The following is a 23,083-nucleotide window of genomic DNA, read 5'->3' on the forward strand; positions in this document are numbered from 1 at the left end:
TGCTCGTCTCAGAATAATGGTGAGGAGTGTGCTTACAGCTGTGGGGACAGTGACGAGGAGTCAATTTTCTTATGGGGACAATGATGAGGGCATAAGGTGTGAGGAGCATGCCTAGTTTGGGGTTAATGATGAGCAGTGTGCCTGCTGTTCTCAGGACAGTTGCGAGGAGTGTGCCAGCTGTGAGAACACTGTTGAGGAAACGTTTGCTGCTCTCGGTAGTGGTGAGGAGCATCCTTGCTGCTTGCAGGACTATCATGAGGAGCTTGCTTGCTGCTGTCAGAACATCGATACGGTGTGCACTTGCCATTCATGGGACATTGATGAGGAGCGTGCTTGCTGCTCACAGGACAGTTGCAAGGAGAACTTGATGTGGGGACATTGTTAAGGAGAATGCTTGCTGCCCTTGGGACTGTCATGAGGAGCTTGCTTGCTGCAATGGGAACAGAGGTGACACACAGACGATAAATTGAAGCTGTCACACTTTGTCAGAAAGAGGTGAGAAGTGCGCAGTCATTTTTGTCACTATGTTCTGCAACTTTAAAAAGGAAACAAGCCACCGTTTACAGTGACATTATGGCAATATTGCATGAATGCATGAGAAAGGCTTTAAATGTGTGAGTCTTGTACACAATAAACGAGACCTGACAAGGCTACTCATTACGTATAAATAATGTCTTGCACTTCTGCACCACAGACTCTCAATCCTGAAAACTGTTATAAATCCAGTTGTTTGCTTGAAAATGCAACATTCTGAGGATCGCTGCAGATTCAGATTTTATTGACATTCCTCTCGCAGATGTTCTAACATGTAAAGGGGGTGTCAGCCCAAGGAAAGATTTTTAAACATAAGGAGTGAGACTATAACACAAGGTAGTAGTTCAAAAAGTAACAGAAAGTGTCATTGAACATTTTCAATAAAAAAGAAAGAAAAATTTGCATTTATATAGCACCTTTCATGACCTCATTACAGCCAATGAAGTTATTTTTGTGTAGTCACTGTTGCAATGTAGGAAACGCGGCAGTCAATTTGTGCACAGCAAGGTCCCACAAACAACAATGTGATAATGACCAGATAATTTGTTTTTAGGTATTGATTATGCTTGTACCGCTCCTAGAAAATAGGCTAGTAAACCAAATGTAGGACTCCCTCATTTTGTTGTCTGATCCCACACTTCTATGAAGCACTAACTCATGCTGAGATACAGTTCTACGCATGCTGGAACTCTCCTGACACCTCACCCAAGTTGACATTCTTCATATGTGAGTGTAACCCAAGACAGTGAGGTTCGACAGCGTGTTCATCCATGGGGGCCATCACAGCTAAACCTGATTTTGAACTCACCCAATATCAGCATGTGCACTTCCAATGATTGGGACTGATAGCCCAACATATCACATTGTGGCTCAGTAAAAGTAGGCACAACTTGAGAAAGCAATCTGTTTTGTTTATCCATTAATTTCTATTAAGCAAGCTCCGTCAAGTAATATGTCCCGAGAGAGCTTCAGAAAACCTTAGTCCAAAATCAATGCTTGCAGGGAACTGTTCCCATAAAGCATCAATGGGCCTGTTACATTTTAGGCTTTTTGTAGATATTTCTTTTGTGCTCTGTGCCAAAGATCGCTCCTTTTAAGCGAGTCCTCACTCCCTACAAACCAAGGTGTGCCTTTACATGTCCAATATTTGGTAAGGCAGGATTGCTTAAGTGTCGAACAGAGACTCGTGTTACTGTATTTATTTTACTGTATATGACCTGAGCCCTCTTGAGAGTTCCTAGACTTCAGAGAGTAGAAGAATAAACAAGTGATCAGTTTGCGGGTTGGGCTATAAACTACAGAACAAGCTTTATTCAGGTTTTCCTGCACTTGCTGCGGCCTGACCAATTTAGGAGAGGGATTCTGAAACAGGCGTTAAGTCCCGCTTTAACATATGCAAGGGGCCTAATGCTTGTTTTATGTGGCTTCCAATATGGAGTCAGACATATTTCAGGCGTCCTTGGAATATGGAACATAGTCCTGCAAAATTGGTTATTTTTTTGCCCATTTTACACCCAAAAAATGGTCAAAACAGGGTCCAGTTTCCCTGCCAATGCCTTTGAAGTGATATTTTGCAAACCACACTGCAATATATATCTTCTCCAGCCTGGAGAATGCAATCAGATAGTAACCAAATGTAAAGTGACCCATCTCATAGATATTAGAAATATATAACATTTCTTATGAGTTAAATTGTGACAGATCCCAAATTTATCAGATGTCTTCTCTTCCAGTCTGGACTATCTCTATAAACCAGAAACGTGTGAAGAAAGTGTGCTGCCTCTTACCAAACATTCCTATTAATTGACCACCAGCTTCCCAAACCCTGCTTCGTATTTCTTATTCCCTTCTTGTAAATTCCTCCGTATTATTTTCTTTTGTCAATGTCAATATATGACAGTGTCCATCTCCTTCCATCCCCTCTGGCTATTGTTTAACACCTCTGGGAAAAATGCATTGTTACGCTGAGAGATGATGAGACGTTTGAGAAGGTCATTGAGTTGAAGCTGCAAAATGTGTTGCAGGAGCAAAAGAACATTGTACATTGTCAGCACAATGTAGTCAGACCTCAATGTGACAAATTGTTGGGATTGGATTTTTCTTATTAGATATTCAGGCTCCTCTCATGACTACTGTGGACCTTCTAATAGGAAAAGAGAAGACTGATCGGTGACCTGACAGAGATCTTTAAAATTCTGAAGGGGTTCGATAGGGTAGACGTAGAGAAGATGTTTCCATTTGTAGGGGAATCCAAAACTGGGGGCAGGAACTATAAAATAGTCACTAATAAATAATCCATCATAAAGTCAGAAGTGGGGATGTTCGCTGATGATTGCACAGTGTTCAGTTCCATTCGCAACCCCTCAGATAATGAAGCAGTCCATGGCTGCATGCAGCAAGACCTGGACAACAGCCAGGTTTGGACTGATAAGTGGCAAGTAACATTCGCGCCAGGCATGACTATCTCCAACAAGAGAGAATCTAACCACCTCCCCTTGACATTCAACGGCATTACCATCGCCAAATCCCCTACCATCAACATCCTGGGGGTCACCATTGACCAGAAACGTAACCGGACCAGCCACATAAATACTGTGGCTACAAGAGCAGGTCAGAGGCTGAGTATTCTGCTGCAAGTGACTCACCTCCTGACTCCCCAAAGCCTTTCCATTATCTACAAGGCACAAGTCAGGAGTGTGATGGAGTACTCTCCACTTGCCTGGATGAGTGCAGCTCCAACAATACTCAAGATGCTCGACACCATCCAGGACAAAGCAGCCCACTTGATTGACACCCCATCCACCACTCTAAACATTCACTCCCTCCACCACCGGCGCACTGTGGCTGCAGTGTGTATCATTTACAAGATGCACTGCAGCAACTCGCCAATGCTTCTTCAACAGCACCTCCCAAACCCGCGATCTCTGCCACCTAGAATGACAAGGGCAGCAGGGATATGGGAACAACACTACCTGCACATTCCCCTCCAAGTTTGTGGTATATATTAATCATTTGGACTTGAATGTAGGGAGCATGATTGGCAAATTTGCAGACGGCACAAAAATTGGCCGTGTAGTTGATAGTGAAAAGGATAGCTGTAGACTCCAAGAAGATATCAATGGGTTGGTGGAATGGGCAGAAAAGTGGCAAATGGAGTTCAACCCAGAGAAGTGTGAGGTAATGTAGCTTGGAGTGCATGTGCACAGGTCCCTGAAGGTGGCATTACAGGTAGATAAGGTTGTGAAGAAGGCATACGGAATGCTCTCCGTTATTAGCTGAGGTATAGAATACAAAAGCAGGGAAGTAATGATGGAACTGTATAAAATGCTGGTAAGGCCACAGCTGGAGTATTGTGCGCAGTTCTGGTCACCACATTACAGGAAGGACGTAATTGATCTGGAGAGAGTGCAGAGAAGATTTACAAGAATGTTGCCAGGGCTTGAAAATTGCAGCTACGAGGAGAGATTGGATAGGCTGGGGTTGTTTTCCTTGGAGCAGAGGAGGCTGAGGGGTGACTTGATTGAGGTGTACAAAATTATGAGGGGCCTAGATAGAGTAGACAGGAAGTACCTGTTTCCCCGAGCGGAGAGTTCAAGAACTAGAGGACATAGATTTAAGCTGATTGGCGGAAGGATTCGAGGGGACATGAGGAAAAACGTTTTTTACCCAGAGGGTGGTGGGTGTATGGAATTTGCTGCCCGAATTGGTGGTAGAGGCAGGGACCCTCAACTCTTTTAAAAAGTACCTGGACCTGCACCCAAAGTGCTGTAAGCTGTAGGGCTATGGACCGTGTGCTGGAAGTTGGGATTAGAATGGGCACCTGGTTGTTCTTCGAGCCAGCGCGGACGTGATGAGCCGAATGGCCCCTTTCTGTGCTGTATTTTTTCTATGGTTCTAAGTCACACACTCCCGGTAGCTCGGGAACGGAATTTGCGGCGGGGACCAAAGAAAATGACTTCGGTCTTCTCAATATATAGTTGGAGGAAATTTTTGCTCATCCAGTACTAGATGTCAGACAAGCAGTGTGATAAATGAGAGACAGTGGATGGGTCGAGGGAGGTGGTTGTGAGGTAGAGCTGGGTGTCATCAGCGATCGTGTGGAATCTGACATTGTGTTTTCGGATGACGTCTCCGAGGGGCAACATGTAGATGAGAAATAGGAGGGGGCCAAGGATAGATCCTTGGGAGACTCCAGGGGTAGTAAACTGGATAAGAAAGGAAGGCCATCGAGTTTCCTTGGTGATTCAGTGGCTAAGTTCACTGCCTGGTGTGTTGCTGAGACATGGGGGTAAGTTTCAACTTTGCCGCCTGGGCGGTAACCTGGCGGAGCAGATTGCCCACTTGTTCTGGAGCTCACCAGATTTTAATGGAATATAAATTAGGTGAATTCTACAACAGGTGGGTGATCCGCTTCATCAGATAATCGCCCATCCGACGAAGTTGAAATTTACTCCTAGACAGTCCAGAAGGCCCCACGTTTAATCTTTCATCTGTGCTGATCACCCGGGCATTAACCGTGGCTCAGTGCTAGCACTCTCGCCTCTGAATCAGAAGGTTGTAGGTTCATAATCCCATTCCAGAGATTTGAGCAAGTAATCTAGGCTGACACTCCAATGCAGTACTGAGGGAGTACTGCACTATCAGAGGTGCTGTTTTTCAGAGGAGACATTAAACCGAGGCCCCATCTGCTCTCAGGTGAATGTAAATGATCCCATGGCAATATTTCGAAGAAGAGCAGGGGAGTTCTCCCTGGTGTCCTGGCCGATATTTAACCCTCAACCAACATCACTGAAACAGATTATCTGGTCATTATCTCATTGCTGTTTGTGGCACCTTGCTGTATGCAGAATGGCTGCTGTGCTTCACTACATTATAACCATGAATACAATTCAAAAAGTATTTCATTGGCTGTAAAGCACTTTGGGACATCCTGAGGTTGTGAAAGGCACTATATAACTGCAAGTTCTTTGTTTCTTTATATCAACCAGGTGGCAGTAGGGGTGGAGGGAGTGCAGTAACTCCTGATTTGTGCTTTATTTTTTCTGACCCTGTCTGCAGGGATTCCTTTGGTTTCCCTTCAGTACTTCCTAACTAATTATTACTCAGCACACAATCATATAATAACAAGTACCATGTGGAATTTTGAAATAAAAATCAAATGTGAATGATTAATACAGTTGGTATTTTTTTTCTCGGGATCCAGATGGCATCAAAAGTTGTGAGAGAAAAACTTGAATAGTTTGTGGATATCATCTGAAGTCTAAGATTAAATAGTAGCTTCACAGTAACTCTTTGTCGTCTGTCATTTTTGTAATGCATACTAATAGATGGAATAAAATATAAACAGTGCTAATCACAGTTAAAAGTAGCAATGATATCACACTGAATAAAAAGCAAGCGATCTAATTGTGTCCCCATTGCTGTAGAATAATACTCTCACAAGATCTACAGGAGGGTAACCGTTATTATGTGTTATCTAGGGTTAGCTTGGCTCACTTGGTAGCCATGTCTCCTCTGAGTCAGAAAATTGTGGGTTCAAGTCCCACTCCATGACTTGAACATGTAATCTAGGCTGGAACTTCAGTGTAGCACTGATTGAGTGCTGCATTATTGGATATGCCATTCTTTAGATTAAGACTTTCAACTGAGGTCCGACCAGCTTGTTCTGGTGAGTGTAAATGGTCTCATGGTACTATTCAAAGAACATTAGAGAGTTCTCCTGGTATCCTGGCCCTCATTTGCCATTTGTGGGACCTTGCTGTTCAAAGATTGGCTGCTGTCTTTGCAAAATGGACAGTGACTGCATTTTTAAAAGTAATTCATTGAATGTGAAGCATTCCTGAGATATGTGATAAAACAATAAAAAATTCAAGCTCTTTATTTATGAGGCAGTATTCTAATCATGGGTACTTCCAGGTATCTGTTGCTTTTTGATCATTTTTACCATAGTTTGCGGAGAGCAGTTGTGCTTCACTTTCCTACTTATAAAGATGGCCATTAATGGTGAGACACGTCAACGGAAATAAAAATTGGGAGAGATGTACAATGGGCTGCCGATTCACTAACACCCGTTTTACACTATTGCACAAAGTCAAAATTACCTCCTTTGTGTGGTTGAAGTATAATGACATCTACATAGAATGATTAATAATCTGACGCAATCACTCTGATTATCAAGTGATAATCATCAGATTAATTGGAAGCAAACACTCTGTATATTATGAAAGAATTACTTAGCAGTTCTAAAGCAGAATTAGAAGTGAGTTAAGAGTTTGCTAGCTGATTATAGTTCAATTGCTTCCTTCAGCTACAACTCTTCAATTAAGATGATTGTTAAGAGGATTAACACATTTATGAAGGTAAATTTGAGCTGATTTGAAGCAGATTTTACACTGCAACTGTTTTCGTTTTTTTTACTTTCTGCTTTCAGTATGATTTCATGGAGCGTCTTGATGGCAAGGAGAAGTGGAGCATGATGGAATCACCACGCGAGCGGAGAAGCATCCAGACATTGGTCATCAACGAAGCTTTATTTGTACAGTACCTGGATTCAGGAACATGGCATCTTGCTTTCTACAATGATGGGAAGGAAAAGGAACTGATCTCCTTCAATACTGCTGTCCTAGGTGAGCAGATCTGGTGTGGTACTCATGTACAGTATATGGACTTCCTAAGATACAGTAAAATTTGGAGCATGAATGACTCCTCTGTTTCTTTTTCTTTAATTGCCATTTCTAGGTACCAACATGTTTGCAACATAAATGTAACTTTTATCAGTGCTGAGGACCAGACCTACTGGAAGACAGTGTCCATGTGCTCTCATCACCTGCCACAAGCCCAGTTTGGCAGCTATACCCCTCAGGAGAACTGATTCATCAACTGAGGCAGGGCAGTAGGTGGTAATCAGCAGGAGTTTTCCTTGCCCATGTTTGATCTGAAGCCATGAGACTTCATGGGGCACAGTCAATGTTGAGGACTTCCATCCAACTGTACACCACTATGCCCCTACCTCTGGTGGGTCTGTCCTGCTGCTGGGACGAGACATACCCAGGGATGATGATGGAGGAGTCTGAGACATTGGCTGATAGATATGATGCTGTGAGTATGACTATGTTAGACTGTTGCTTGACTAATCTGTGGGAGGGCTCTCCCAACTTTGGTACCAGTCCCCAGATGTTAGAGAGGAGGACTTTGCAGGGTTGATTGGGCTGGTGTCCTGATCCAAACCTGGTTGTAGCCTTGTGGTCTGTCCAGTTTTAATTTTGTTATTCTTTGTAGCGGTTTGATACAAATGAGTGGATTGCTAGACCAACTCAGAAAACAATTAAGAGTCAACCACATTGTTGCGGGACTGGAGTCACATATAAGCCAGACTGGGTAAGGACAGCAGGTTTCCTTCCCTAAAACACATTAGTGAAACAGTTGGATTTTTACGACAATCTGATAGCTTCATGATCACTTTTAAAAAAGAATTCCAGATTTTTTTTAACTGAATTCATATTCTCAAACTGCCAAGGTGGGTTTATGAAATCACATTCTCTGGTTTACTAGTTCAATAACATAACCACTATACTACCATACTGGTCTGAACTTTATGCAGAGTTAAGAGTTGCTGAGGGAAAAAGAGGTCTTTGGTATGAAAAGGTTGGTAACAGCTTTAGCAATGGAGGAGATCTGGGAGTTCCATTTGAAGTCAGGAGAACTAGTAAAGAGCTGGTGATAGCTGAAGGAGGACTAAAGGTAAAGCCATTAATGGTTGAAGTTATTAGATTTGTGAAAGACAGAAAGAAACTTTGAACAATTAAAATAAACAAGATTTTCAATTTCTAACTAAAAAGCACTGAGGAGATCAAGATATAAGGGAAGAAATTACTTTAAATTGGTTAGCTCCTTTGGTAAAATAGTGGAGAAAGGAATTTAAAATGAGTGTGTTAATCATTCATAGGTTAACCTTACTGATAGTAATTTCTACCCAATTGTGATTAATCCATTGCAGAGCAAGAAGACCAGGGAAATTATGTTCACTGAGGGCATGCGATGCAATAAAAGTAGAGAGTGAAATCATCAGCAAGAGAGAGTGGATAACATTGGGTGATAAGTGGAGAAGGTCACTGATATGAAGGAAAAACAGTGTGAAAGAGAAAACAGATCCCTGGGGAACCCTTTGGTTAACAGAAAAAGAGTCAGAGTATGAGCTATTAATTACAGCACAGCTAGAACCATTGGAGGGGATTTGTTGGAGGGTTGCATGATAGTTGCATCTTGCTTAGAAGTGCACAGTATCAGACCATGTCATACACTTTGGAGCTGTTCACGACACTGATGAATGATTCACCAAAGCATTAAGGGGCAGAGTTATATAATTGCATAAGTTAGGCACCAAGATTGCCAGTGAAACAGCCTTGTGGAAAACGATACTACCAATAATGGAGTAAGCCAGACCTTTTATGATGGAAAATTTGGGAGTTAACAGCAGCTTTCAGGATTCTAGGGGAATCAAGGGATATGGGGATCAGGCTGGAAAGTGGAGTTAATGTTGAAGATCAGCCATGATTTTATTGACTGGCAAAGCAGGCTCGAGGAGCCGTATGGCCTACTGCTGCTCCCATTTCTTATGTTCCATAAGTTAGAGAAGTATTGATGTAAGAACAACAGGGTGGTGGCAGGAAGGGTAAGAGAGATCAACTTTCATAGAGATAGGGTGAAGATGAGTACATTTCTAAGGAGAAGGAAAGTTCATTTGGAGTGGATTCATGTTAAATCCAGGGGTCTGAAAACATACTTCTACACCCAGGAATCTGCCACAATCTATTCTGAGTTTTTTTTTGACAGAAGCATATTGTGTCTTTTTTTTCCCCCTTGTCATGTTTTCTAAAAACTGGCATTAGTGTTTCTGTGGCACTGATTATCCTTACCCAAGGAGTTATTGGCTTCTTTAGGTGCCTGAAATATTGCTAACCAGCACCCACTGCTCTTGAGATATCTGTTTCCGATAAGCAGGATGCCACGCTCTCAATGCCAAATACTCCTAACATCTAACTTCAAAAGCCAGGATTTAAATAACACCCTGAAGACTTAAAGGACATTTGGAGCGGTGTTGCTTCTGCATCAGGGGTTGCTCAATGACATCAGTAGAAATTAGGTGTTATTTTAAAGTGATGGAGTCCATGACAACGTCCATTGGATTTAACAATGTTTTAATTATCCATCACAATGTAATATGGATAGTTCGCTCTGATACTCTGGCCTTGAAAATCCTCAGGCTGTGATCCTGGGATTACTCCCACCAGTGTCCTCCAGCATTAACCCTTCCAGAGTTTGGGGTCAGTGGGAGCACATCTAATTTGCATGGGGCAGGCAGGTGCAAATGTCAGTGCAGTCCTTTCTCCGACACCTGCCTGCTCTATGTAGCCACATTCTCCTGGGGCCGATCAATAAATTTATTTTTCTTCAGGAGCCCAGGCCTTTTGGTGGAGCCCATGTGCTCATCTGGAGGCTGGTATGCCTCATCTCACTGGGCATGTAATATGCTTGGTGCCAAATAAACTAGGGAAGTGGTACTTCCCAGCATTACACTGGGAATACAGCAGAACCCCCAAGGGTTCTCAGCCTCAATTGCAAATTGAAGAGTAAATGGAAGAGGGAGCACAGCTGAGTCCCATGGCAATGGAACACTAAGCAAGTACTTCAATAAAAATTCAACAATGGCAATGGTGAAGAGGCTACATTTGGCCTGGCATCACTTGGCTCGTAAGGGGTAAAGATCAGGCAGGGTTCCAGAGTGCAACAATTTTCATAAAAAATTTACTCTTGTATGAGTCACCATTTTCAGGACAGGAGGTGGAAATTACTTTAAAAGTGAATGTTTGAACAAAGACTGGAAACAGTGACCTCTTAACATACAATGAAGAATGTTACCTGTGCTCGCTGACCTACATTGGCTCCGGGAACGCCTCGATTTTAAAATTCTCATCCTTGTTTTAAAATCCCTCCATGACCTCACCCCTCCCTATCTCTGTAACCTCCTCCTGCCCTAAAACCCTCTGAGATCTCTACGCTCCTCCAATTTTGGACTCTTGCGCATCCCCGATTTTAATCGCTCCACCATTGGCAGCCGTGCCTTCAGCTGCCTAGGCCCGAAGCTCTGGAATTCACTCTCTAAACCTCTCTGCCTCTCTACCTCTCACTCCTCCTGAAAGACACTCCTTAAAACCTACCTCTTTGACCATGCTTTTGGTCACCTGTCCTAATATCTCCTTATGTGACTCGGTGTCAAGTTTTGTTTGATAACGCTCCTGTGAAGCGCCTTGCGTTGTTTTACTACATTAAAGGCACTATATCAATGCAAGTAGTTGTTGAAGTCTAGATCAGCGATTATTTGCTCCGCATGGTAAGTGTAACGTTTGTAAACTAATGCTCCACCTCCAGTCAGGGCTGATCCCTTGCCGACTGTAGCCAGTGGTATTGGATCTTGAGTGTTTTGTGGAGCTTGCTGACACCTAATTGTTTTCATTTACATCGGTCAATAAATAATCACTGTGACTCTTGCATCCTCCTGGTCCTGGTTTATCTCTGCCCCAGTTTCCAGTGGTGCAGTTTGTCTTTCACTGGAGGAAAAAAAAGATGTCTTATTTTCAGTTGTCACTAATCATTTCAATCCTCTGTTTAAAATTTAATATTCAATCCCTGCTAAAACAAGATGAAATTTTAAGCTATCAAGACTGAGAGCGATAGATTTTTGTTACCAAGGGATATGGAGAAAAGCTATATAAATTGAGCTGATATATAGATCAGCCATGATCTAATAGAATGACAGAACAGGCTCGAGTGGTTGAATGGCCTACTCCTGTTCCTATTTTCAAACAGTTGCTGTTATAATCGCCTGAAATTTTGTGCAAAGTTATGATTTAATTTTTTTATATATGTATTGCCCATGCTGCTCTCCTTCACTTTAAATTTTGAAGTAAATGCCACACAGTGTGGCGTTGATATTAAAATGGGTACCTAAAGTTTCCCATATGGAGAGCTGTTCATCTAAGCTATGCCATGGGATGAGGTGAGGTGAAGAGGAGGACAAAAAGAAGAAGGAAGGTGCTAACTAACAGTAGACAAGAAACTTCCTATCCCCCACAATGAGGGAAAAGAAGTCTCAAGAGAAACTATTCATCCAGTCGCTCAATCCTTCTGGCCTTGGACCACGAGCAGTATTGGCAATAGGACTGTTGTCCAGGAAGTTTTAGCTGCTGTGGAGAGATGTAACAACAACAACAACAACAACAACAACAACAACAGCTTGCATTTATATAGTGCCTTTAATGTAGTAAAACGTCCTAAGGCGCTTCACTGGAGCGTTATCAAACAAAATTTGACATCGAGCCACATAAGGAGATATTGGGATAGGTCAAATAGGTAGGTTTTAAGGAGCATCTTAAAGGAGGAGAGGGTGGTTTAAGGAGGGAATTCCAGAGCTTCGGGCCTAGGCAACTGAAGGCACGACCACCAGTGGTGGAGCAATGAAAATTGGGGATGTACAAAAGGCCAGAATTGGAGGAGCATAGAGAACATGGAGGGTTGTCGGGCTGGAGGATGTTACAGAGATAGGGAGGGGCGAGGCCATGGATGGATTTGAAAACAAGGATGAGAATTTTAAAATCGAGCAAGGAAGAATATATGAAAATGAAAAAGGATACAAACATTTTTAAAGAATATATAAACTGCAGAACATTGGCCAGTAAACTGCAAAAATTCAAGTGTGCTTAATTTTACAGCTGATGTTTGCCCATTTAACAAAAGTATGTAAGATCACCATTTACTGTTTTAAAGGAAAATAGTCGCTATTTTGGTAAAGGAGCTGACAGTTGTGTCAGTTCCATCACAAGTGGATAATTTCTGTAACCGCCACTATCCAATGTGTATTTTGTCAATGCTACACTTCTGGCATCTGTATTTAAAAAATAAGCACAGCAGTTACTTTTTGTTGTCACTGTAAAGATTTTTATGTTGTCCTTTGTTGCACAGAGGTGGGATCAATTGCAGGTTAATAACATTGGTGCTCTGTAATCTATCAGAGGTCAGTATCCTTGGGAGCCCGCTTTTTGATTGTTCACATCAGGGAGTTCTGTCATGTGAAGTGGAGAGCAGCAGAGAATAAGAAGTGTCAGGAAAGGTAGACAGAGGTAGTGAGAAAAACAGATAAGCCTGAGAAAGGATCCATACTTCTCACGACCCTCCTTCCCAAGAGGAAGTAGGCCAGGCAAAAGACACAAAGGTATTTTGTTTCCACTGATTCATCTGGTCAGGTAATGACTGCTTTAGATAGCCCATAAAAGAATTTTACATGAAAGCACTAACCAGTGTGTTACCCAAGGAATGTATACCCCAAGTGCCAGGAGGAACTGTCGGGCCATCGACAGAAGGGAGTTGAGGGATGTACAATGGCAAGAGCGTGCAAGGCCCTAAAACTGCAGACATAAACCATTGCTGTGAACCCACACCTGTGCTATAAATATATCAATTAGACAGAAGTGGGTTACAAAGCTGTAATAAAATCAAGACATTCTAACACAAGACTGGTGCTTGAGTGTTTATAAGCAGTTTACTTAATTCATCTGAGCCCCATGATTGTGTCATAGCTCACAATGCCTTTCAACCTATTCCTTTACATAAATATATTTGCTATAATCTGTTGAAGAAGGGAGAGAAGGATACACTTAGTAATTATAAATCAGTTGTGGGTTCATTGTTAGAATACATAATTTGAGATCAAATTAGTGAGCATTTACAGATGCATGGGATAATCAAGGACAGCAAATCATGTTTGACAACTTTAATAGAGTTTTTCACAGAAATGACTGATTGTATAGATAATTTGGTCCTCGAGCCTCATCTATTTATTCGGGGGGAGCTGCTGGCGTCTGTCGTGCCTCCACTGAATTTCATACACATACACCTGAGCACATAGCACACTTAGATGGTTACCCAGCCATGCCAACACCTCATGCATAAAGTTGCCCATATACACACCTATACCTCCACTAGTCCACTGTGGACCAGGCCCCTTCTAAGTTTTCATTCTCTGGCATGGCTGTACTGAAGATATTTCTGATCTACAGTTGATTTTTTTTTTAGTCAGCAGCACTTCACAAGTTCTATGAACCCCTCACATTCAGGTCTAAGGTCTGTAGAACCTGTTCTGTGCTTAGGCAGTTCACTTAGAATGTGATCCCAAATCATTTCTGCAGTCAGTACAGGCGATCTAAGTCATGTTCTTCATGGATACTGCTTTGTTAGGATCAGAGTGGTTCACTTACTGTTGAAGATTTCAGAGGTTGACAGCACCATCATACTGTGATAAAAGACTCAGGTAGCAGTCCCTTTTGACTGCAGATGCCTGCTTGCTGAGGGAGGCAAAGCAAGTTAATGTAATGGACAGGTCCGAGCCACAGGACGAAACCATGACGGCACAGCAGTTGGGCAAGAAGAGAAATACAAAGAGCAAAATACTGTTCAGAATCTCTGCAAAGAGCATTCATTACTAGTCATTAAATATCCACAGAGAGGATATAATGGTTTAAATAAGCAATACGTCTTGTTAAATATGAAAAAGCAGTTGAGAATTGGCAAAGAGGCAACAAAACATAGGATTTATTTTGTGACAGGTGATTGAGTCAAAAACAAATTATGTTTTGGCATTTAAGGTTATTGCTACTGTTGTATTTAAAAAATTAGTTATAATTTGTTTTTGAAACATTAATTTCTAATTTGCTATGATGCCAGCCCCTGTAAGCTACTTTGAGACGATAGCATGATATAAATTGGAAATTAACATGAAGTACCGCTTATTTAAACCATTATTCCTCTCTGTGGATATTTAATGACTGGTAATTAAAAGTTTGTTTTGTCTTTCAATCCAATTTGTTTAATTTTAAAGGATGAGCTGGTGGTTATGAATCCAAGATTTCTATTTGAGTCACTCAGTATTCCGACTTGAACATATATCGTTGTTCCTTCCTCATCTCTCAGTCAAAAATCCTGGAATACCCTCCCCTCCCATTGTGGGAGCATCATTACCACAACAATTACAGCAGTTCATGAAGAAGGTCCATCACCGCCATTTCATGACAACCAGGGATGGATAGTAAATGTGCCCTTACTACACATCCCGAGAACAAATTGAGAAAAAGAAAACCATATCAATCTGCAGGGTGTCATCATGTAATTAGCTCAATCAGGCCTACTGCACTTACGAGTAATTTTCTTTGACACTCATGAATCAAATATTGTGCTGCAGCATCATAGCTGCAACATATTAAAGCATATTTAGGTATTGTACTTTTTGCTGCTCCCTCCCCAACGCTCCCCCTCCCACCCCCGCCCCCAATCATTGTGCAAGAGCAAAGAGAAGGCCCATTCTGAAAGAACAGCTGTTCAGGAAAGCAGTAACAGTGTGTAGGGAGGCATGCAAAGCTCCGAGGAGTGGTAATGCATGTGTTGATAGGGAAGAGAGGCTCTGAGGAAATAATCTGCATCTTTTTTCTTCATTGATTCTAATTTAAATACCAGCTTTAAAATTTTGCATTTGGTGGGGTTTGAATGGTTAATTCGAAAAAACGGAAACCCTAGCTCACAGAATTCTTCTTGAAGGCTTTTGCGTGCAGATCTGGGGCGGGGCAGAGTGCCCATCCACCACATGAATGCGCCATCCCAGATCCCAAGGTCAGAGCCATTTTCATAGTTTGGCCAGATGCCAATGGCTTTTTAGCACAAGGTAGGCGCTCGCCTCAATGGGATTGAGGGATATTGCTGCGGCAGCTTGTTGCATCATAAATAGGGCCACAGCACTTATCTTCACTCAGAGGATGGTGAACCTATGGAATTCTCTACCACAGAAGGCAGTGGAGGCCAAGTCATTAGATGTATTCAAGAAGGAGATAGATATCTTTCTTAATGCTAAAGGGATCAAGGGATATGGGGAAAAAGCGGGAAGAGAGTACTGTGTTAGACGATCAGCCATGATCATTTTGAATGGCGGAGCAGGCCCGAAGGGCCGTATGGCCTCCTCTTGCTCCTATTTTCTATGTTTTAATGCTTCGAGCACTGGCTGAAGATCAGGAGAGATTTTCAAACCCCTCCAAATGTAAATGTCACTGCCCTCACCTCTACCAGGATCAGATACTGGCAAGCAAGTGCATCTACTTCATGCAACTATGGTCCTGCCAGTCCTGCCTCTTTATGTAATGTCCACTTTGAAGGAGGTGGAGGCAAGAAGAGACCTCTCCCACTTCTGTTGGAATTTGGAAACCCAGAATAAAAGTGATGGAGGCCTCCCTGCGCCCCCCCCCCCCCCCGCCACCCAACACCATAATCAGGTCCTACCCCAAATTCAGCCCCCGCCCAAGATATCTTGTTTCATAGTTGAAAATGGCCTGTATTCTAGAATGAAAAGCTTTAATTTTCTTTCACTTTCTTTTCATGGCAGTATTTCTGTGTAGTCTTTGCTATTTTTACCTGTAATTTCTATTCCCAGCCGTGGAATTGTATGTCTAAACATCACCACATTTGGAGAAGACGGGAGAAAAGGCAAGAAATTTAGATACCAAAAGAAATTGGTTTGGGAGCTGAGTCATGCAATAGATTAGCATTTGCCCTCTGGAATCTGGCTTCACATTCAGCCATAATTCTGTGCTAATTGCTAAGTATCTGGTGGAGAATGGAATTGAAGGTTATAAAGATAAGTATAAGAAGTGATCAAATACAGTATCCAGTATGATAATTCCTGTACTGCTGAGATCTTGGAAATATCTGTGGAAAGTAGCTGATTATTCTGAATAATGTAAATTGTAACATTAGTAAGATATTCTGGACTTTCACTCAATTACCTTGGAGGCACAAGGAGAAATTTTGAAGAACGCTTTCTTAGGAGATTAGATCAGTTGAATAGAGTCCACAGTAGGACAAATTGTACGTAGTCAATGGAAGGAACAGACGTGATGGGCTAAATAGCCTTTAACACTTTCTTATGTCCTGAACTTGACATCTTCAGTCAGATACTACAAGTGTGTAGGAAATGGAAATATCATGCTGGTGCATTGGTGAGTGCTGTTCCTCAGCTGAGATTATTGCGGTAGAGTAAAGGGATTATTAACTCTACTTCTGGTTCATGCTGACCTGTCAAGGCTTGAAACTCATGCCAAAATTGAAAAAGTGTTCCATTCTCCAGCACCGACATCCATCGCCTTGATGAACATAAAAGATAATTTACTCAAAACAAATCTGAAAACAAAAATGGTTTTGGATCTTTCAGTAGAAAGATTCAGTTATTGAAAATTCACCTCAATGGAAACTGATTACTAACCATGCTTATGACATTATCAGATTCTGTGCAGGAGTGTCCTCACAATTGCCATGGCAATGGAGAGTGTGTGTCGGGAGTTTGTCACTGCTTCCCAGGATTCCACGGGGCTGACTGTGCAAAAGGTACCGTTTGATCTCTGGTTTATAACTGAAGACCACTCACATCAATTTCTGTTGCAAATATAATGGAATCTGTCCATGGACAGCAATGTGATATTAGTGAAAGGGAACTATAATTTAGAGGTAACATTAGGAATTGCAATTACTTATATTCTTAAGCTATACTTTGTTCTTAGTAATTTGTTATTGAAATAGTGCGAAGCATTGTATTCAACTATTTCTGGCAGACCTATCGGTAAGGGCAATCTTTTGGAGTATGTCCAGTCTATAACATTACTGTTAGTTGTATCGGTCTGTTCAGAGATCAGTGGTGAGCGGCTTTTTTTCAGGGGAGGGAGGGTCATAGGATTGGGAGGGCAAATAGTGCAGTCTCCACAGAGTGGTTTCTATTCTTGTTACATGATACTAATTAGCACTAAATTAGCAATCACACGTGCAGATACCATAGAAATGGCTAGTGTGGGGGAAAAAACATTTTTAGTAGGGGATGCTCTTCTAATGCGTGTTGATGACAACTGTGTAAAGGGAGCTTCACATTTTATATAAACCACGCTCTACCTCACCAGGGAATGCTCAATGCTGACACTGGTTGCAAAAATAGTTTTACATTCCTCAGAACGCTTACTATTCATCTTAATAAGCACAAAAAATCACCAAGAGAGCAAGGAATCATATATTGGAAAACCAGCAGAACTAATTCCTCCCAATTCAGCTTCAGAAGATACCAATTGTTATTCGTTTTAGACCTTCAAATGGTAGTCCAAGCATTTCTTCTAGCTGCATGGAATTGTCTGTTCAGCAGATTAATGGTCAGCACAGTCAATTTAAAATTGATAGGATAGGATAGCATGGAAACTGAATGCTACATAGATATAGATACAGATATATTGACCCAGATATAAAGTGAATAGGATTGGGTAGAAGTTGTTTTATTTCCCTGTCATTTTTCCACTTTTCCCCAAAAATCAAGCAGTTATGGTAGAAAAGAATATTTATCTTGTTGAGGGAGTTTGTTTTTGCCTGTGTGGCATTCAATTGTGAGGTATCAACATGTGAGGAGCTCAGAAATCACCCACTTCAACAGCAAAACACCTTCTCAATAGATAAATCATACTTTTAAAAGGGAAATCTCTATCACTCTCCATAGAAGTTTACAGCACCAAAGCATGCCTTTCGGTCCTTTGTACCTATCCCGGTTCTTTGCTAAAGCATTCAACAACTAATCTCATTGCCCTGCCCTCTTCCTATAGTCCTGCATCTTGCTTGGCTTCAAATATTCATCCAATTTTCCCTTAAATGATGCAATGGTCTCTGCCTCAACCACTCCCTGTGGCAAAACATCCCATGCCCCAATGACCCTCTGGCGTAAAGAAATCTCTCCTTATTTTCTTAGTGACAGTTTTAAATTGATGGCTCTCATTACTGACTCCCCAACCAGATATAGTCTTCATTATTTATCATATGAAAACACTTAATGATTTTAAAAACCTTCATTAAATCTCCTGTTATCCTTCTTTGCTCCAGTGGAAATAGTACCATAATCTTAAGTCTCTCCTCATAACTAAAATGTTGTCATCCTGGAGCATCTACAACGTATGCTTTCTATGTTTTGGTGTCCTTTCAATAATCAGGTATCCAAACTGCACATAGTATTCCAACTGCGGTCTAACCAGTTTTGTACAAATTTATCATTACTTCCTTAATGTTGTACTCTACGGCCCTATTTATAAAACCTAAAATCCTGTTGGCCTTCGTTGTGGCTTTATCTACCTTAACTCGCACTTTCAAGATATTATGGACTCAATTTTAAACTAAAATTGCGGATGCGTTGGAGGTGGGGGGTCTGTGAAAATTGCAAAAATGCAGAGCTGGTTCGAAAGCCGGCTCCAACCTGCCAACTTCCGCGTTCCCCACAGACGCACCAGTGTGCGGGCATGCTTCCCGAAACCGGAAGTCCCGCTTGCAATTAAAGCCAGCAGGATGATAGTTAAAGAACCAAATGTACCGAGGTACTTATGGCACTTTACTTGTGACGTATTAGGTAGTTGGAATGATTTCTAACTTAACTGGGCCGCATTCCCATGGTTTCCGATTCACGCCTGGTGATACCAGGCGTGAAGGGCCGGATCAGGCAAAAAGAAACAAAATAAATTAAATAAAAAACCATTGCACAGAGTTAAAACACAAAATCAACCTACCTTTCCACCCTGCTCCAATGTCCGATGTCTCCCTCTCCGATGTCACTCTCAGCTCCCGATGTCTCTCTCCAATCTCCCCCTCTTCCCCGATGTCCCTTTCCGTTGTCCCTCTCAAACCCGATATCCCCCTCCAATCTCCCACTCTTCCCCCCCGATGCCCCGATCTTCCCCTCTCCCCCAATCTTCCCCTCTCCCCCCCGATCTGCCCCTCTCTCTCTCCCCCGATCTTCTCCTCTCTCTACTCCTCCGATCTTCCCCTCTCTCTCCCCCCCCGATCTTCCCCTCTCTCTCCCCCCCCGATCTTCCCCTCTCTCTCCCCCCCTGATCTTCCCCTCTCTCTCCCCCCCCGATCTTCCCCTCTCTCTCCCCCTCCCGATCTTCCCCTCTCTCTCCCCCCCCCAATCTTCCCTTCTCTCTCCCCCCCCCAATCTTCCCTTCTCTCTCCCCCCCCGATCTTCCCTTCTCTCTCCCCCCCCGATCTTCCCTTCTCTCCCCCCCCGATCTTCCCTTCTCTCTCTCCCCCCCCCGATCTTCCCTTCTCTCTCCCCCCCCCGATCTTCCCTTCTCTCTCCCCCCCCGATCTTCCCTTCTCTCTCCCCCCCCCGATCTTCCCTTCTCTCTCCCCCCCCGATCTTCCCCTCTCTCCCCCACCGATCTTCCCCTCTCCCCCCGCCCCCACGATCTTCCATTCCTCCCCGCCCCTCCCCGCCCCTGATCTTCTGTTCCAGCGCCGATGACGTCTCGCTCTCCTTCTCTCCCCCCACCTCGGCGTTGCAGCTCCTGTCGGCAAGCCAGCCTGTCGGAAAAGGTAAGTTTTTTATTTGGGTTTGCCACACGCGCCTTCACCCCACCGCCCCGCCACCATTTCAAAATTGAGCCCCCTGTATTTGAACTGCTCGGTCTCTCTGCTTGTCCACCCTTCAGTATCTTTCCATTGAATGTATACTGCTGGTCCTTATTTTTCCTCCCAAAATCTATCACCTCACATTTATCAACATTAAATTGCATCTGCCAGCTTCCTGCCTATTCCGCTAACCTATTGCTATCATTTGTAACCAACACAACCAGCACTTAGTTAAAAACTGAAAGTGGAAACTGATTTGAATCTACCAAATTGTAAAACTATCAATGGAACATTTGGAAGAGGAACAGGATAAGGGGTGGGGTTAAAATTGACCAACAAGCAAAGCAATGATATTGATAAGTACTAAACATGGTCCATTCAGTCAATATCTTCCCAGTGCTATTTAGAAGCTAAGATGGACGAATACATCAGTTTACACAGGAGCATTGTAAAGATAATTATTTTTACAAAGTAAACCTGTTTTAAAAAGTAATAAATAACTATCTAAAGAAACGTACTTGCACCAAAATTTGATGATTTTATTTCACTCATATATCACTCGTGATTATAATTGTGTTCAACTGTAAGTGTTTGTTCTTTTAATTCAAAATGAAATATAAAAGCATTTAATAAAACATAAACAGTAGAATCCACTTGTAGCGATCATCGCTTGTGATGATCAGGCAGGATATATCAGGCTCAAATTTTAAATGCCAAGATCAGTTTGTAGAAAACATGCAGCTTTTCCATTAGTTGTACTGATCATTTTGTGCTAGTCTAATCTGAAGCCCAGCTAGACTGTCAGCACAACTCAGCTGACGGGCACTTTAAGCAGCTGCTTAATCAGCTGCTCACCTCTCATCTCAGCCTCTAGTCATAGCACCAGATTATAGTCCAACAAATTTATTTTAAAATCACAAGCTTTCGGAGATTATCCCCTTCGTCAGGTCACCTGATGAAGGGGATAACCTCCGAAAGCTTGTGATTTTAAAATAAATTTGTTGGACTATAACCTGGTGTTGTAAGATTCCTTACATTTGTCCACCCCAGTCCATCACCGGCATCTCCACATCTAGTCATAGCATCATTACTGTTATTATCAGTTGATTTTAGAATCGCTGGATATTTTTTGGTACATTATTTAGGCGGGTTAGATTAAAATTACCCCCGTATTTGCCTCAGATTTATCATGGGAGGCAAAGGTATGGAAACGAGCTGTAAAAAGCTCAAATACACCACTTACCTCTGTGAAGAAATCCACAGATCAGACTGTCGATATCCGCTCAACTGAGGAGGATTACATAAATGGTGGTAGAGAGCTAACTTAAAAAGAGAAGTGAAGTTAAGTCGTTTTAAAACAAATTGGTTTATCTAAACTGTGTTGGCTTTAGAGCAATGATAAACCTAGTTGACTGCACAATCCACCAAGGAGATATTATTGTGGGTGACCTGTGTAATATTCAGTTAATTCTGCTTGCCAAAGAAGGCCTTTTACCTTATAGGACTGTCAAATTAAAGAGTGAAAATCTTCCTCATGAGTGGATAAACTAAAGATTTCAGGGCCTTCGTCCATCGTACATTAAGTGCAGGGCCAATTCTATTTCTAAGTATTTGTTATATTCATTTCTATTAATGAGGATTGTTATAAGTTTGGACAGCAAGTTAACAGCCTCATTCTATCCTATAAGTAGCCTCTGGTCTCTTTCCAGACACACACCAACAGAGCATCCTTTTATCTGGGAGTGGAAGAAGGCCCCAAATAATGCCGACTTATAAGTTAGTCTAGAGGCAATATTTATCTTTGGGACAATTCATACAAGGACAATTTTTTTTCTGAGCATGCCAGATTAGCTAATTGTCATAGTGCAGAAAAGCAATGTTGTTACTTGTTCACTTGTGCCTGGGTGCCTGTGAATAGCTTACGACTCGGTAAAGTATGTGAATATTGCAAATTTGCAGCAGTTGGTGGGGGGGAGGGAGACAAGATTCAGTCATGGTGATATCACATTCTTTTAGTATACAGTTAAGTTCAGACAAATGTGTACTTGATCCAAGTGTAGCATTCCAGTAGATTAAACCTCTTCCAATTTTCCCTATTGCATAGAATTTCAATGGATCAAATAGTTTCCCAGTCATTCCCATTATATAGCCATCTACAGGAAAGTTTTGCAATGCATCCATTATACACCACCAAATCACATTTGAACATTCTTAAACAAAAAGAATTTCTGCTGGGTTGTCTGACCTTATGATAAGCTGGTATTCCCCCAGAGACCACTAATCTAGAGAAACTGATGGCAGCTTTTTATTTCCAGGTTTTCTTTTTAAACTGAATTTAAATTTTCAAGGTGCCATGGTGGGATTCTTTTGGATTATTACTCCAGGCTTTTAGATTACTAATCTGGTAACATAACCAGTAGACTACCATACCCTCTTGATCTTGGTGTCCTTTTCTATAATGCTGAGCACACTAAACATAATTCACAGCCAAATCTCACCTAGGGACATCAGGGCATTTTAGATGCTCAATTAAGAAGTAGGCTTTAGTTTATTGATTTCATGTTGCTTTTGTTTGGATTGAATTGATGAAATGGATGATTAAGTGGTTTGTGGTATAAAAGTAAAAAATATATATATTTTTGTCTGCAATTTATAGAACACCTAACCCAACCAGAACATGATTTGACAAAGTTGATATATGCATTTATCAGGATTCAGTTGTACATTTTTTAAAAAATATCTACTGGGCCTCTGATGGCACAGTGAGTGAATGCATTGACTGTGTTATAAAGAACCATAAAGAGCGGAAAGAGCCAAGTTCAGTTCCTGGTCTGTCCTGAGTTAGCTGATCTTTGCCTGAGAGGCAGTGGGGGCATCCAGTTGACCTCATTGTCCCTGGACTAGGAAGGGGAATAAAATTCAGCCAGGATTCAGGCTCCCAATCACTGTCCAGTGAGCGCTGTTGGAAAGTGTGCATGCGTGGAGGTCAGAGCATCCTTGGCTGCGATGCCCTCTGCCCCCTGCAGCTTAATAG

General features: G+C 42.1%; 1 protein-coding gene across 1 annotated transcript in view; it reads left to right on the top strand.

The window, feature by feature from the left end:
• Positions 1–23,083, top strand: part of tenm2a (teneurin transmembrane protein 2a) — a 1,632,827-nt gene that overhangs the window by 1,517,665 nt on the left and 92,079 nt on the right. The window contains exons 14-15 of the mRNA XM_067996099.1: positions 6,965–7,160; positions 16,909–17,010. Of these exons, the coding sequence (XP_067852200.1) occupies positions 6,965–7,160; positions 16,909–17,010 (298 nt within the window). The remainder of the gene's footprint in view (positions 1–6,964; positions 7,161–16,908; positions 17,011–23,083) is intronic.

Source organism: Heptranchias perlo, chromosome 14 (assembly GCF_035084215.1).
Source record: "Heptranchias perlo isolate sHepPer1 chromosome 14, sHepPer1.hap1, whole genome shotgun sequence".
Lineage (NCBI taxonomy): Eukaryota > Metazoa > Chordata > Chondrichthyes > Hexanchiformes > Hexanchidae > Heptranchias > Heptranchias perlo.